This window comes from Clarias gariepinus, chromosome 5 (genome assembly GCF_024256425.1).
Source record: "Clarias gariepinus isolate MV-2021 ecotype Netherlands chromosome 5, CGAR_prim_01v2, whole genome shotgun sequence".
Lineage (NCBI taxonomy): Eukaryota > Metazoa > Chordata > Actinopteri > Siluriformes > Clariidae > Clarias > Clarias gariepinus.
This window is the reverse complement of record NC_071104.1, coordinates 27,707,181-27,722,454: the sequence shown is the minus strand read 5'-3', so window position 1 is coordinate 27,722,454 and position 15,274 is coordinate 27,707,181. Positions and strand designations below refer to the sequence as shown.

At 37.6% G+C, this 15,274-nt stretch overlaps 1 protein-coding gene across 4 annotated transcripts in view; it reads right to left on the bottom strand.

Moving 5' to 3' along the window:
• Positions 1-1,875: 1,875 nt before the first annotated feature.
• abi2a (abl-interactor 2a) overlaps positions 1,876-15,274 on the bottom strand; it is a 30,181-nt gene continuing 16,782 nt past the window's right edge. Inside the window, exons 2-11 of one of the 4 annotated variants that reach the window (XM_053495974.1) lie at positions 13,681-13,848; positions 12,573-12,749; positions 11,061-11,158; positions 10,760-10,909; positions 9,256-9,374; positions 7,875-8,144; positions 5,688-5,849; positions 5,184-5,270; positions 4,718-4,879; positions 1,876-4,296 (exon numbers count right to left, since the gene is read on the bottom strand). In XM_053495974.1, the coding sequence (XP_053351949.1) occupies positions 4,121-4,296; positions 4,718-4,879; positions 5,184-5,270; positions 5,688-5,849; positions 7,875-8,144; positions 9,256-9,374; positions 10,760-10,909; positions 11,061-11,158; positions 12,573-12,749; positions 13,681-13,848 (1,569 nt within the window). In that variant the 3' untranslated portion in view covers positions 1,876-4,120. The remainder of the gene's footprint in view (positions 4,297-4,717; positions 4,880-5,183; positions 5,271-5,687; positions 5,850-7,874; positions 8,145-9,255; positions 9,375-10,759; positions 10,910-11,060; positions 11,159-12,572; positions 12,750-13,680; positions 13,849-15,274) is intronic. The other 3 variants (XM_053495975.1, XM_053495976.1, XM_053495977.1) reach the window with 3 other exon arrangements.

The following is a 15,274-nucleotide window of genomic DNA, read 5'->3' as shown; positions in this document are numbered from 1 at the left end:
TTACCTACAAAAAGTTATGGCAAGCAAGGCCAAACAGTGAACCAGATACAGGATCATGGGTACCCAAGGCCCAATGATGTGTGTGGGGAAGCCAAGATTAGCCAGTCTGTTCCTGTAGAACTCCTAATCCTGCTGAAAAAGCAAATCATAGAAGATGAAAGAAGTGTCAGAACTCTCAGTGCATCACAGCCTGTTGAGAATGTGGCTAAATGGATAGAGACTGGTCAGAGGGCCCATGCTGACCCATGTCCACTGCCAATGCACAGGAGCATCAGAACAGGACCACGGAGCTGTGGAAGCTCACACAGACCTGGTTAGATAAATCATAATTTCTTTTAAATTACATGGATGGCCAGGTGCATGTGTGTAGCTTACCTGGGGAATAGATGGTATATATCAGGGGTACTATGAGAAAAAGGCATGCTGGCTGAGGCAGTGTGATGCTTTGAGTAATGTTCTATAGGAAGCCTTGGATCCTGGAATTCATGCAGATGATACTTTGACACACACAAGCTAAAAAAAAGTTTGGGGGGTAAAAAGTACACCCCTTCATGGCAACAGTTCTCTTTCACCAGGATAATGTGCGCTAACATGCTGAATAAACTGCTCTGGAATGGATAAAGTGATATGCCATCAGAGGTATTGTGGAGTCCATGCCTGGTTGGGTCGAAGCTGTTTTGGCTTCAGGGATAGGGGGGGAGGGAGGCTACACATTTCTAAGGCAGGTGAGAAATGTGCAGTACGAGAATGACAAATATTCCACATACCCACCAAAGCGTAGAATACATGCAATACTTTTAGGAACTTCCCAGATAATACTGCACAGTGCTACTACACCATTTATTGCATATTCCTTGTTTGATACATCAACACAATACTATTTTTACAGACAGATACAAAAATGTCCACATTCATTAAGTACTAAGCCATCAAAAGAATTCTTATAGCTTATATTCTTTCAAATAATAATGATGTTTAGAAAGCATGAAGATAAAGTTAATTGATGGTTTGTGACTGTAAAATTGCAGTGTATAACATTGAAATTATAACTGTGAGCAGTTCAGAGATAAAACTGTTCCCTATGGGCTTTATTAGTGCATCTGATCATCAGTTGGGAATGTAAAAATTATACTGATTAAAGTGTTGTCTGTGGAAACAAAGTTTTTGTAGTTTAAGTATTTAACTTGAAAGTTTTCATATTCTCATATAAACCATGTTTGACATACCAATCAGATACAAAGTGCAGCTTTTACTGAGTCAGTATCTGACTTAAATTTACACTGTCCTTTTAAAACAGTATCACATTTCAGCTAACACACCAGAAGCATTCTGACTTGCAGTTTCTCACAATCTGGAGCCTAATCTAAAAATATGTATGGGTTCGCTAAGAAACACATTTTAAAAGGATCTACATTTAACAGTATAAATGGATTCCATAAAAAAGGTTAATTTATAGTATGATAAATTTAAATACTATGAAGATGCTGTCAAAAAAAAAAATCTATGCAAAAATAATAAAATCCCATAAAAAGCAGTTTTACTAAGCATGTTGGACAATCTGCCACAGGTTCTTCTGGAGCTTCTGCAGGAAATTCTTAATTCACTCCTGTTTAGTCTTTCCTAAACATACTTTTTTTTGTTTGTTTAGAATGTAACATGGAGATCCAAAATGTTTTATTTTACTGACTCGGTAATGCACATGTCAGAAGCCCCCAGCAAAACACCATTGTGCTGTAAACTAATAGGCCATTTTTGTTTCTGTAATCATCATTCTCTCTCATTATGGAGGATTGGTTCTTTTTTACAGAAATTTTAAGGAAATCGTCTTTTATCACAATATTTAATGGGTAAATAAAATACAGCCAAACATTTGATCATATCAAATCGTTTTATTATCATACAATTTATTCTCATGCCTTTGTTCTTGTTTCCTATTTGGTCAGGATGATGCCACCAAGGGTGAGCTATAACCTTAAGTGGTCCCATTTTATAATCTTGTGTACAGTGATGTTTCTGAAATTTTTCACACTTGTGTGTTCATGTTTTTTCACTTCAGAGCAAATTGACTGCTGGCCAAGTAAAGAGTGACAAAGGTCCTAGAACAGCACAATTAATCAAATTTGAACAAATGCACAGAACAGCAGCATGCACATTAATGCAAATTAGTTTACTTCAAAGCACACTGTAGAGGGAAAACTGCAGCACTACATTACAGTTGTATTCTCACACATATGGAAATAGAACTATATATTTTTCTATATACACTGTTGTTCATATACCTGCATTCGATGCAAAACTATTTATTTATTAATCAATCTTTGGAAACTGCAGAACTAAAGTGAGTCTTGGTCTTAATTTCACTTGGTCTTCGGTTTAGAGACAGTAACTCTCCCATCTCAAATATAAATATGCCTGCTTGCATAAACACAGCAGCTTTTATCCCATCCACAAAACTATGTGCTTTTAATACCAATCAAATAAAAACTTAACCTTTTTAAACACAACCTTTCTACAGGTATTATTGCAGGTCCTTACAAGGAATAGAACTGTGCTGCCATTTTATTGCTCCTAAACCTTAAGCTTACACATTCTTTCCTATTAATACACAATCTGAACATCATGATGTGTGAAACATTACTCATCCCTGCTGTAATCCAGAGCTGAACATCAGCTAAATTTTGAATCAGCTAAGTCTTGGATGAAGTTCGATGGTGAGCAGAATTGTCAGGCATTATATAAGCATTTCAATGTTACAATATGGCACAAAAAAAATTATGAAAATTTATATACACAACTGTGTATACATAAGCACTCTTCACTGGCACCAGACTGCAAAAATCACACTTTGGAAATTTTTAGCAAGAGCATAAACTATTGCTGAGAAATTAACTTTTATAATTAAATGAAAAGGTAAAGGAAAAAAAAGAATATTAAGTTAAAAATATTATCTGTTTTATTGAACATGCAATTTATGTAGCACTACACATCATATCAAAACTCAACTTAGCTAGTTTGTTAGTGTCACTAAATAATACACATATATATAATAAAAAGAAAAAAAAAAGGAAAATGTGTTGAACTCTACCATACTAAATACTTTAGGGTTTCCCAATTTCTTACCACGGTGCTGGTAATGATTTGCTCCCGAGATGTTTAAGTGTAATCTGTCTGAATCTGTAATTGTAACACTGTCCAGAGGGGGGGAATATTTAAGCCTGCAAGTGTTTAATAATTTCACTCCCCTTAGGCTAGGAGAGCACCTTACTGTAAATTAGGAATATTTGTTTCCATTGTTACTCCTCTAAACATTATTACTACTTTGTTATTACAAGAACATTAAGTAAAATGTTAACTTTTTTTATAGAAAATGCTGTTCAAATTAAACCTTCGTCCCCTATACCCTGGGTTGAAATATTACCTAAAAGTCTAGTTACTCCAAATGGCAGATCAGGGAGTTAATTATGTGAGGACAAACTCCTATCAGCTTACGAGTCCCAGTTAAACAATTAAATCCATTAGAACACACATTTCAAGCAATTTACAAATGCATAAAGGGATCTTCTGACTTTCCCCTGCATTATTTATGCTTGAACATTCTGTCGCTCCTTCAACATTTTTTAACTGCTCCCCTAGTGATTATGGATGCTGCATTTTCCCCTTATAAACACTTTTTAATAAGGCCTATGTAATCCCTATGGTTCTACTTTCAAGACATTTGTTGAGAATGAAATATGCAATTTCTGCAAAAATAGAGAGAGGTTTCTTTTGCACTGGCATTTTTAGAATATAAATCTCTTCCTTAAACACAAAACTACTTCATATCTTTTCTTCTTAGTCAAACACATAAAAATAGTGGTTGTGCTGCAAATCCTTCATCCACCATAAGAGTAACAGGATTTTACTGTTAGTATGATTTATTATAATATTGCATATCTTCCCCCTCGGTCTGTGGTGAAAAGCTAACACAGAGTGCTTTAATTTTGACCACTGGAGTTTGATCTCGTCGCAAATGACCATCACTCCCGTGTGAACATTTGATCTAATCCATCGGCTGTAACAGCTGTCTGTGTGAAGCTAGCTCCATGTGTGCTAGCTTTAATGCAGACCACAGTTTTAAGCTTCACTCTGTGTAGTGCATGATGGACTCCACGTAGTTACCAGGGAAGAGTCCAGTACTGCCATTCATCACACCCTCATACCAACCATCATCATTCTTTTTGATAACGTAGATGATTGCACCTTCCTGGAATGACAGTTCATCTTCTTTGTCTTGTGTGTAGTCATAGATTGCCACCACTGACATAATTGGGAGGGTGGGGGGAAAAATAAATCAGATATTAGCACGGGTAATTTATTTACCGTACATAATTTGAACTGGATTATAAAATTATTTAATTTATGGACTGGTAAGTAACTGTCAGCTTCTCAGATCCTAAAGAAAATCAATGAGTCTGGATATTACTTTTAATGCAATTATAAAGAACATGTGACTATATTATAGATATAACTGACCAAGGGCCAGTGAGTGAGGGTGAGAAGTGAGTTGCCTAATAATGAATTTACATACACCTACTTTTCATATGTATTTTCTTTCAGGTATGTAAAATTAGCCATGCAGGTTCTCGTTAAAAAAAAATTATATAGCTGATGCCATTTACATTTAGGGTAATTTTAGTGTTATTTTAAGTATAAAATGTAAAGAAACAAAGCTGAATACCTTTCTCTAAGTAAGCACACGGAGCCCAAGGTGGATCTTCCTCAGCATACGGGTCACTGTACTCAACCACCGAGGACTCCTCTTCTTCATAATCAGGAGGAGGCTGCGCATCTTGAAATATACTCTCCTCTGTAGGAGGAGGTGGAGGAGGAGCATCTGAAACTGAGAAGGAGAAGAACATGCCATGCAAGCTTATCCATCCATCCAAGGTACAGGAGTCGTTCTTACATGAAAACAACAAAGCTGCATTTGTTTTTGGTACACTTGCATGCTTTACGATTGTACACAGATACACGTGGTGACAGCAATAACGTAACCGAGTTTTAAAATTTTACATTTTTATTTCATTCATTTTATTGACCATCAGTAGAACAACTCTGACCTCGGGGAAGCAAATTTTTAAAATGTCTAACAGTTGGGAGAATTTAAGAGGATCTGCACAACAGTAAAGCTCAAAGTCACTTACTGGTCTCCTGAACTCGAGCCACAAAGCCTGTGAGAGGGAGCTGAGGAGTAATCTGCAGGATGGAGGGGGGAGGGGGTGCCACTGAGGCTTCAGCACACACCACACAAGAAGTAAAAAAAAAAAAAAAAAGAAAAAAAGAAACGAAAGGCAGGTATATAAAACGGAGTAAGAGTCAGAGTGTGGTGGGTGATGAACCAAATGAGATAAATGACAGGTGAAGAAAGCAAAGAAAGACATAAAAAAAAAAGTGGTTATTTCACTGTGCAGACAAACGCATACAAAATAAGTAGAACTCAACCATACACACAGTTTCAGTTCACACCAACTACAGTGAGATTTTATGTTATGTGATACACATAGCTTGGCTGAGAATAAGTGAAGAGGTTAAGAGGTAATGTTTTTGAATCTAAACATGACCAAGTGCCAATAGGAGTGACAAGCAGAGAACGACAAAGCCATGGATGGGCTCAGTGGATGGTTCGCCTTGGTTGGAAAGCCCTTTACCTTGGTTCTGGTTGTAGCAGGGCCCTCCGTTCTGCTGGCTGGCAGGCATATTGGACTGACTGCTGACAGAGGGTGGGCGTCGGTATGGCAACGAGCCACCAACAGGGGGCGTGATCTGTCGAGGCACAGGTCTGTTCATACTGTAGAACTGAGGGGCTGTGCCTGTATTGACAGAAAGCAAAGAGCAAAATAATAAATAAACAGCACATATAAAATAACACACATAATAAAAACACATCACAATATAATTGCTGAGAATTTTAACATGACAAATGTAAAATATATACATCATAAACTTCCACTGTGTCCAAGAACCACAATTGTGAATACCTCAATGTATTCAGTGTCCTTTAAGCTGTGATTGCCTGGACTAGGAATGTCCTGCATATTTACTGTTGCTCCTACTCTACGTAATCAATAGACCCTTTCTGAGTTTTTGTGGAGGTGTTAGAGCTGAAATAACATGGAATATGCAGGGCAAAGGGTCTTCAGGACCAGTGATGTGCATATCTACATAGGAATGACATAAACGAACTCAATTAGTCAGGATTTAGGCCTCATAACAGCACAGAGGCAGCACTTGTTAAAAAAAGGTAAATTACATTCTATTGGCCTCTGATCAGAGTTGCATCAGTATACTAGTGTTACTCAACCTTAGTGCAGCTTTTGACACTATTGATCATAGTATTCTGCTTCACAGATTAGAAAATGTAGTAGAAATTAAGGAAACGGCCCTCTCGTGGCTCAGATCCTATTTGACTGATGATTATAAGTTTGTAAATTTAAATGGTGACAATTCTGCATGTTCTAAATGGAGTTTGCAGTTCCACAGGGTTCAGTTTTAGGCCCACTGCTTTTTTCTTTACATGCTTCCTCTAGGCAACATAATTCGTAAGCATGGTATTAGTTTTCCTTGCCATGCTAATGACACAGTTATACGTCTTAGCAAAATCAGCTTACTAAAGTTGAGCAATGAGTACAGGACATAAGTGATTGGATGTTAATTAACGTCCTTCTGCTTAATCCTGATAAGACAAAAGTTCTAGTCATAGGACCACAAATAGCTAGAAGCAAGGTTTCTGATCACACTGTAGCTTTAAACTGGTTGGAGATCTCGTCGCATGGATGCTCCGTGTGATCTGCCTGGGATGCATGTGGTAATTGGGGATGGTTCCACTTTTCCACGAAGACGGTCCTGTGACTTCAGTCGCTCGATAGTTCAGGACTGGAGTTTCCCACAGTCTATCTGAGCCTCCAATAATAAACTAGACTCCATTTTAACATTTAAACACATCTCCTGTGATTGTAAACTTTCAGTCTCACACAGCATGATGCAGATCAATCCTTGCTATCTGTTTCATTCAAATGAGGATGGGTTCCCTGTTGAGTCTGGCTCCTCTCAAGGTTTCTTCCTCTTACCATCTCAGGAAGTTTTTCCTTGCCACTGTCGCCGTTGTCTTCGTTAAGATTGCTCGAGACAATCTTATTTTGATTCATACAGGTTCACATCTCATACAAACTTCAATAATTCTTTTGATTGTGTAAAGCTGCTTTGAGACAATGTCAATTGTTAAAAGTGCTATATAAATAAAATTTTATTAATAATTCTTTTTTAGATAAAAAAAGTAGAATGAAACACTGTAACTGCCTACAAATGGAAGTCAATACATCAACCAGCAGATAACTTAGCATTTAAGAAAGTCTTTGAATCTAGGAGCCTTTACTTTATAACCTAAAAATAACAATTTAATGCTATGGTGATTCAAAAACAAACCACTGTGTAAACACTGAAAGAGAGCTAGTTAGAACACAGGAAACATGTGAGGGCAGTGTTTAATAGATTGCTTTCACACTGAGATGAGTGGGCAGACATTTCATTTGGTGGATAGTTTTCTCAGCAGGGGGACTCTGTACCTTGTTAACAACACTGCAGTACATTCCAGTTTATTGCGATGTACCATGATATTGTTAGGTGTATTTAACTGACTGCTAATGAAAATCACAATAGATACAGGTAAATGGATACAGCAACAAGATGAAAAGGAGCTAAAAAGAAAAGTGAAAAAATTTAAAGTTGATTTCTATCAGAACATGAAATCAGAACACAGACTCAGAAATGTTAGTTGTGATGACAAACACACAGGGGTGGCAAATGATAGAAAATCAGTTTTGGTGGGGCATATTCACCTGGTGCAGGGGTAGTGGAGGTAGAGGAGGAAGATGAGGAAGAGGCAGAGGGAGAGGCAGAAGATGAGGCAGTAGTTGCAGTAGGTGTAATGGGTAGAGTAGAAGAAGGGGGTTCAGCTAGAGCCTCAGCAGTAGGGCGAAACATGGGGAAAAGCTCAGCAGGAGCAGGGAGGTTGGTTAAGGACTGAGTGTGGGCAGACTTAGAGCAGGCAGCAGAAGGCTGGGAGGAGGTAAGTGAAGTAGAACAGCTGCTGGCACCAGCTAAAGAAGCTTTGGAGTTAAAGAAAGACAAAAGACAGAAAGTAAAGACAAGAATAAAAGAGGACACCTTTTAGAAGGAAGCACTGTCTTTGGGTTTTGGTTAAAGGAATATTATGAGGGTGTTAGATTGCCACAGATCAGGCAGAACACTGCTACGGAAAACATTACGACCTGGTTTGGAAACAGCACCATGCAGGACAGACGAGCTCTACAAAGGGTGGTGCGATCAGCTGAGCGCATCATCCGTTACGAGCTCCCTGACCTGCACTTGATCTACAGCAAGCGATGCTGGACCAAGGCCAGGAAGATCGTAAAGGACCTCAGCCATCCCAACAATAGACTGTTTTCTCTGTTGCGGTCTGGGAAGCGATTCCGCTCCCTGAAGGCCAACACAGAGACTGAGGAGGAGCTTCTTCCCGCAGGCGATAAGGTCTCTTAATCACATCACACCACACAGGAGTAATATCTTTTAAACATTGACACTGACTGGACAATTATGGACACATTCATGCAATACATATTTACATATCTGAAGCCATTGCACATGTCACTTTTCATAAGTCACTTTATACAATACATGTTTATCTGCCATTGCACATGACACTTTGACACTCTGCCACTTTGACACTTTAAACCATTTTAATGCCACTTTAAAACATTTTAAATTTATATATATATATATATATATTCCCCCCCCATATTCCTATATTTTGTGATATTTTTACATGCCCTTATTTGTACAGTTTGTTTATTTTACTAGTTACATTTATTTTCCTTTGTATTTCATTTATTTTTATTAATATTTATTCCTTATATATAGTTTTTATTTCCTTTTTAAGGTCACCGGCGGTCGTACAAGCATTTTACTGCATATCGTACTGTGTATGACTGTGTATGTGACAAATAAAATTTAAATTTGAAATTTGAATTTACGAAACTGCCAGGGTTCATTCTGCGTGCACCAAATGCTGTTATTCATGACACAAGGAACACAATAAAAAGCACGCTAGACAAACTTGCATGTACAAATCTCCAAGTTATTAAACTTAGCAAATAGTCTGTTCTTATACAGACTATTACTTTTAAACAGCAGAAAAGTAGGAATGAATTTTTTTTTTACCTGGGAATGCATTAGGGGGAGATGGAGTGGGCACAGCGATCGGCACTCCGACACTACCACTTCCACTGTTTTCTCGACTGCTGCTTCGACTGCTGGGATGGCTGCCTCCACTGCTCCCACTGCAAACAACCCAAGAGCATGTACACAAACAGACTGGCACATATACTATTCTTCTATAATAATAATAATAATAATAATAATAATAATATAATACAATTATTATTATTATTACTACTATTACAAAATTGCTACAATTACAATAACATTGGAGGAGAGTACAAGAAAAAAGCAGAGGGTCCATAATACTCAAAAAAAAAAAAATATATATATATATATATATATATATATATATATATAGAACTTGCCGAAGAAGCAAACTAAAGATAAACCCTATGCCTACATGGACCAGAAGCATTGCACAGCAGATGAAATAGATATAACTTGCATTTTATCCAGTATTTAAGACAAAATCTAAGACTATTCACTGGTATTAATATTTTGACCGACAATAAAATGATGTTCAAAGCCAAGCTTTAACATCTAACCAAAAAACATTTTCCCCCGCAGAATATTAATCAATTTATATATAATTTATACTCATATTATTTATACTCATAATGTACTGCGCATCATACTGTGCAATTCATGTAGTTTGTTAACAATGTGATGCATAATTGTGATCCTTTCTTTGCTTGCTTGTATTTTGTGACATTTAAAAAAACCATAACATTCAAAAAGAAGCAAGTGGAAAACAACTTGCATCTATTACCCTTTTTCTGATGCAGCAACCTAAGAAGCAGTCATTCAAGCTAATCATTAGGACTGATGAGTGTGTGCCACAGGTGTTAAAGAGGATACATATCTTCTACAGAGAAAAAAAAAAGTGTGGATGACACTGCATGACTATGAGTCTATGAATGTGCTTAACGATGCAAATGCATTTATCTGCATCCGCTGCTGTATTTTTCTGGAGTGTGTTGAGGATGGACACGGCAGATGGCACATGAACAGACCAAGCTGGCAAAGAACTGTTACATAAAACTCAGACAGTGGAAATTTCTCAGGCTTTTAAAGGAGGAAGCAAACTAGTGGAGAAGGCAGAAGTCTTAAGTTTCACAATATCCATTAGGGGAGAAAGACGGTCACCGATGAGTCATTTTACTAAATGCAAGCACCCTAAAAACTCTTAAGCAGTCTCTCTGACAATGTCCCCAGGCAGGCAGTAAGGACCTCCTCTTTACCACTCATCGTCTGTTTATATTGTGGTGTGTGGCTTCAAGCAAGTGGTATGGTTCTGGGAAGATTCTGAGTTTACATAGTTGAATGCTACAGGTAAATTTGTTTGCAAACAACATAATTGTTAAAGTGTGCCTTATCCACCACTGTGGAAACCACAATGCAATTGTACAAAAAAAAAAAGAGGTTTTTTATAGTAACAGAGAGAAAAAAAAGAATTGAGTGAGGGTTTATTGGCACATAGCCACAAGGCAGACGACATTTGTACCTATACGTGCGGTTTCTCTGGTTCAGTGACGCAGTGCGCACCGGACTTTGCTGCTGCCCAGGTGCCATGTTGCGTGTCGGGCTGGGGACATAGTCATTAGGAACCACAGGAGGACGCACTGGCTCCAGTGTCCTATAGGGGGAGTGTCTCCTGTCAGGAGCAAGGTAACAATTCATTAATGTGCTGCAAGAAATAAATGGGTTTCGAAAGCATTTTCCAAAGGTTACAAGAAATACAAAAACAGAATACACTGGATTAGGTGCTATATCTGGGGTGTTTGGCTTTAAAGTACAGGACATACCCCAGGGTTCCTTTTCCAGGCATTGGAGGGCTAGGAGGTTTTTGTGTAGGAGGAGTGGTCCGAGGAAGTCCTCCCATCTTCAGGCTCTGACTTCCAACCTAAAATGCAAAGATGTGAAATTTTTTTTGAAGGAGTACGAATAAAATAAATAAATAAAAAGCAAATGAACCAACACAGGTGAAAATAATATTCATCATACAGCACAACTTTCTCTGATACACACACCTCTTAAGGACGGTTTTAAAGGAGGGGCTTTAAGAACACTCATTATTCAGTTGTTTCTCAGTAAGAATGGACATCCCCATTTTTTTTGTCTGATTGATTAACTTTTTGAAATAACTCATTCACACAAACACATTGCAACCCTAACACTACAATTTTATTTTCATGTGTGTCTAAAAATTTTACAATCACAAGAGTCAGAATGGCCTCAATTCAGTCCAGTTACACATCTTGCATTAATAAACATGCAGCAAACTCAAGGAAGAGTAGAAGTTTAATTTTTTCAGCTATCTAAAGAAAAATGCAAAAGTAACAAATACATTATTATACCATGTAAATAGTTGAATACACATCAATGTAGAAATATTAGAAATATTACTACATATTGCTTGCTATTGCACTGATACTACATGACATGTCGGAAACGAGGAGGTAAATATTTACTGGCTTCTTAAACTTGTTTTTTTATATCTTTTTTTAAAACTGGTCCACCACATTAATACCTCAACACGGCCACCTTGTATCCATTTGCTCCCAACCCACCCCATGAAAAGAGACAAAAACAATCTTAGAACTACCCCTGACATACCCACACATTCTTGTCACACCATTTTCCTGACATCAATCCAAAACCAGTGTGAAAGTTCCCTTTGGCACAGTGTTGGCATGAAAATACTAATCTAGGCGCACCATGACAGGAAGCAGCTTATGCCACTTTGGTAGCTTAACATATGGGCAACAGGCACACATGGACCACAGCGGATGAAACATGAAGTATAAAACATGCAAACCTACATTTACTTTAAGCATTGTGGGCAAAAAAAAAAAGAAGTAACTTATGGTAAAGACTGATTTCTTGGAGTCAGATTCATTGTGATTTCCCTTATTGCATAGATAGAAACAAAAAAGTCACTTTGGTTTCAGATATGTAATCTTCAAAGATAAAAGCCAATGAAGAAAAAAAAAAAAAAAAGGCTCTTCCATGACACAATTTTAAGAAATCATTCTTCCCTCAAATCAGCTGATCTGCTCACAACACTCCACATCAAGCCCTTACCTTGAACCTAAGCAACCACTTAAATAAAGCAGAAGCAGAAAAAAGAAGCCAGGAAGAAGCACAGAAGCACAGATTAGTGACAGTTTAAAAACAGTTCAGATGCTTGGTTATGCAACAGAATTGGTTAGTATAAGCAAAACATCGAACACAGTTAGCTAGAAAATAGCATTATCATGCTTTAACTGATCTGCCACCAATACTAATCAAGGAAGAAATGAATCATGTGAACATACCTTTACTCCATGGCCAATATCATCCAGTACATTGTAGTCGATAGGTTTCCGTATATAACGCACTGGTCGCTCAGGATTGGCTGGCGCAATAATTTTGTGGGTTCGAGCCGTGTTTTTATTGGTCGTCAGGATGCCAATCTCTCTTCTTGCTACCTTCTCCTTGTGTATATCCACTGTCTGTAGGATAGCAAATAAATGAATGAATAAATGAATGAATCTTTCATAGAAACCACAGGTCAGATACAAAGCAGAGACCAAAAGACAGAGACAGTCAATTTGCCCAACACAAGCCTTCAAACATTCCTTGTAATCCGATAAATGTATGGATACATGCACAGTCATTAGTACGTACAGCCAAACTCTGTATAAGGCCTAGGCCCCCCCAAAAAAACAAAGATTATTAATGTATTAGAGATGTACAGCATGAAATTATGTACTCCTGACAGCTGTTGAAAAAAAAGGCAGCTTAAAAAAGGGAATCGGTCACGGCTGCCAGTCTTGTACATTCCTCACACAAAAGTCAATCACTTTAAGCATTAAGGCCAGTGATGCATCTAAAAGAATGTGAACATGTGCAAACAATGTAATGCTCTAGATCAGCAGGTACAGCCACCTAGAATTCTCTCTCTCTCTCTCTCTATATATATATATATATATATATATATATTATTAAATTTACAACCATGTGTATGTATGCTAAAAAAAATTCAATAAAGAAATTCTGTTTTGTTTCATATTGATACTTTACACTGCTTTTTTTAATTAGTGACCCAAGACACATGAAATTGTCCTGTCTTACAAATAAATTTTTTTTTTTAAGAAATTTGCCAAGCCTGTCCATGTTCAGAGCTGCTAAACTATGGCTGATATGCTGATCTGTAATATTGTTAGGCCCAGAGTTTAGACTGATAATTTCAGCTGGGTCCATATCTGAACCATGTCCAGCTAGATGATGTCCCCTGCTATAGAACCCTGTTTAAGGACTACTTATCTCCTGACACGGCATAAATAATTTGTGGATACTGCTGCAGAGACACTACCTTATATAATGACATTATGTTTTCAGATAATCTATCATTTTAATAACTGATGTGAGTTCAGTGCTTACCTGTGAGATGTGGTTGATGGAGGACTCCATGCGGCGTAGCTGTGACGCCTGGATATCCAGCATCTGCAGCACATTATTAGCAAGTGTGTTGATCAGGTAAGCGACACTTGCCAGAGACTGAGTTGTGTAGTTTTTTGTTTCCTCTAGTGCTCTGTGTTTATCTGGGGACTGTAGTAAAGGCAATGAGGAAAAAAAGAACGGGCAGTTAGAAAAGCAGTACAATCGCAAACTGTCTTTTTTTTTTGTCAATAAGACATTTATTTAGAGATAAATCTTAGTAAAATCTTTGTGTCCTTTCCTGGACTTTTTAAGAGCCTTATTCCTCCCGTAATGAGACATTCTTTATTATGTTGAGTTTAGAAGACACTTCTGTTAATTTTGGCGAAAAAACAAAGTATTATATGGTCCTAAATTGTTAGAAAATAATGCAACATCAGGTGCCATAATGCTTGAACACACTGGAGGAGCTGGGCATTAGAGCCTTTTCTTAAAGGTATCTTCTAGTCCTGATCTAGTGGAACATGAAATGAAAGAAAAACACAGTAAACATTTACATAGATGCTTCAAAAATGCTTTTAAGAGCGTCTTGGATCAAATTAAAAACTGCATTTGGTCCTCAGCAATCTGACACAGAATACAGGGTTTAGTATAACAAAACAAAAAAAAAAGGATTTTTTTCAGGATTTTAGCAGTTGTTTTGGGCCCAGAATCACATGAGTGGATGCTTTGAGTCCTGAACTGAGCTTGCAAAATTACTTGTGCATGTGGTTGTTCGTGTGTGTGTGGTTGTGTGTGTGTGTGTGTGTGTGTGTGTGTGTGTGTGTGTGTGTGTGTGTGTGTGTGTGTGTGTGAGTGTGTGTGAGAGAGAGAGAGAGAGAGAGAGAGAGAGAGAGAGAGAGAGATACAATCCCCATCTTTGTGACAGGGCTGTAACAGGAGGGGACATTGGACTCTCACTTCACCTCAGGCTCTGTATACTGAAATCTTGTGTAGACTTAATCATTACACAGAAACATTTAAGTCTCAAACATTGCATCAATTATCTTAAAATTTTGATGTATTTTAAAATCGGGAAAACAAGGTTGAATTTTAAACTTGTGTAAAACCCTTGCAAAAGTCTGTTTCTAACATTCTGCCCATTGATGCAAAATTTTACAAGAGAATTATGATGCATCAAAGGACGGATTGTATCTACCACTCCAGTTGCATGGGCAGGCAGGTTCCCTACCACTGCAGTGTTTAGCAGGCATGTAGGTCAGTGTGTTGGTTCCTCCTCTGGGCAACATGCTGACACTAACATTCACATCCTCTACACTATGACTAACAATAGGAAGCATTCTGGATATTCAATTCAATTCAATTTTATTTGTATAGCGCTTTTAAAAATTGGCATTGTCCCAAAGCATCACATGTGATATGTGTACAAACTGAAAGAAATAGACCCAATATGTACAAGAAACAAAGCGTTTGTTACATACACGTTTGATTAAAGCAAAATTAATTTTCTTAGGATGTCTCAGCCTTGTATGAAATGGTGGCTTAGTCATATGTGAGAATGATTCCTCATGTTCCCAGAACCAAGAATTCTTTTACA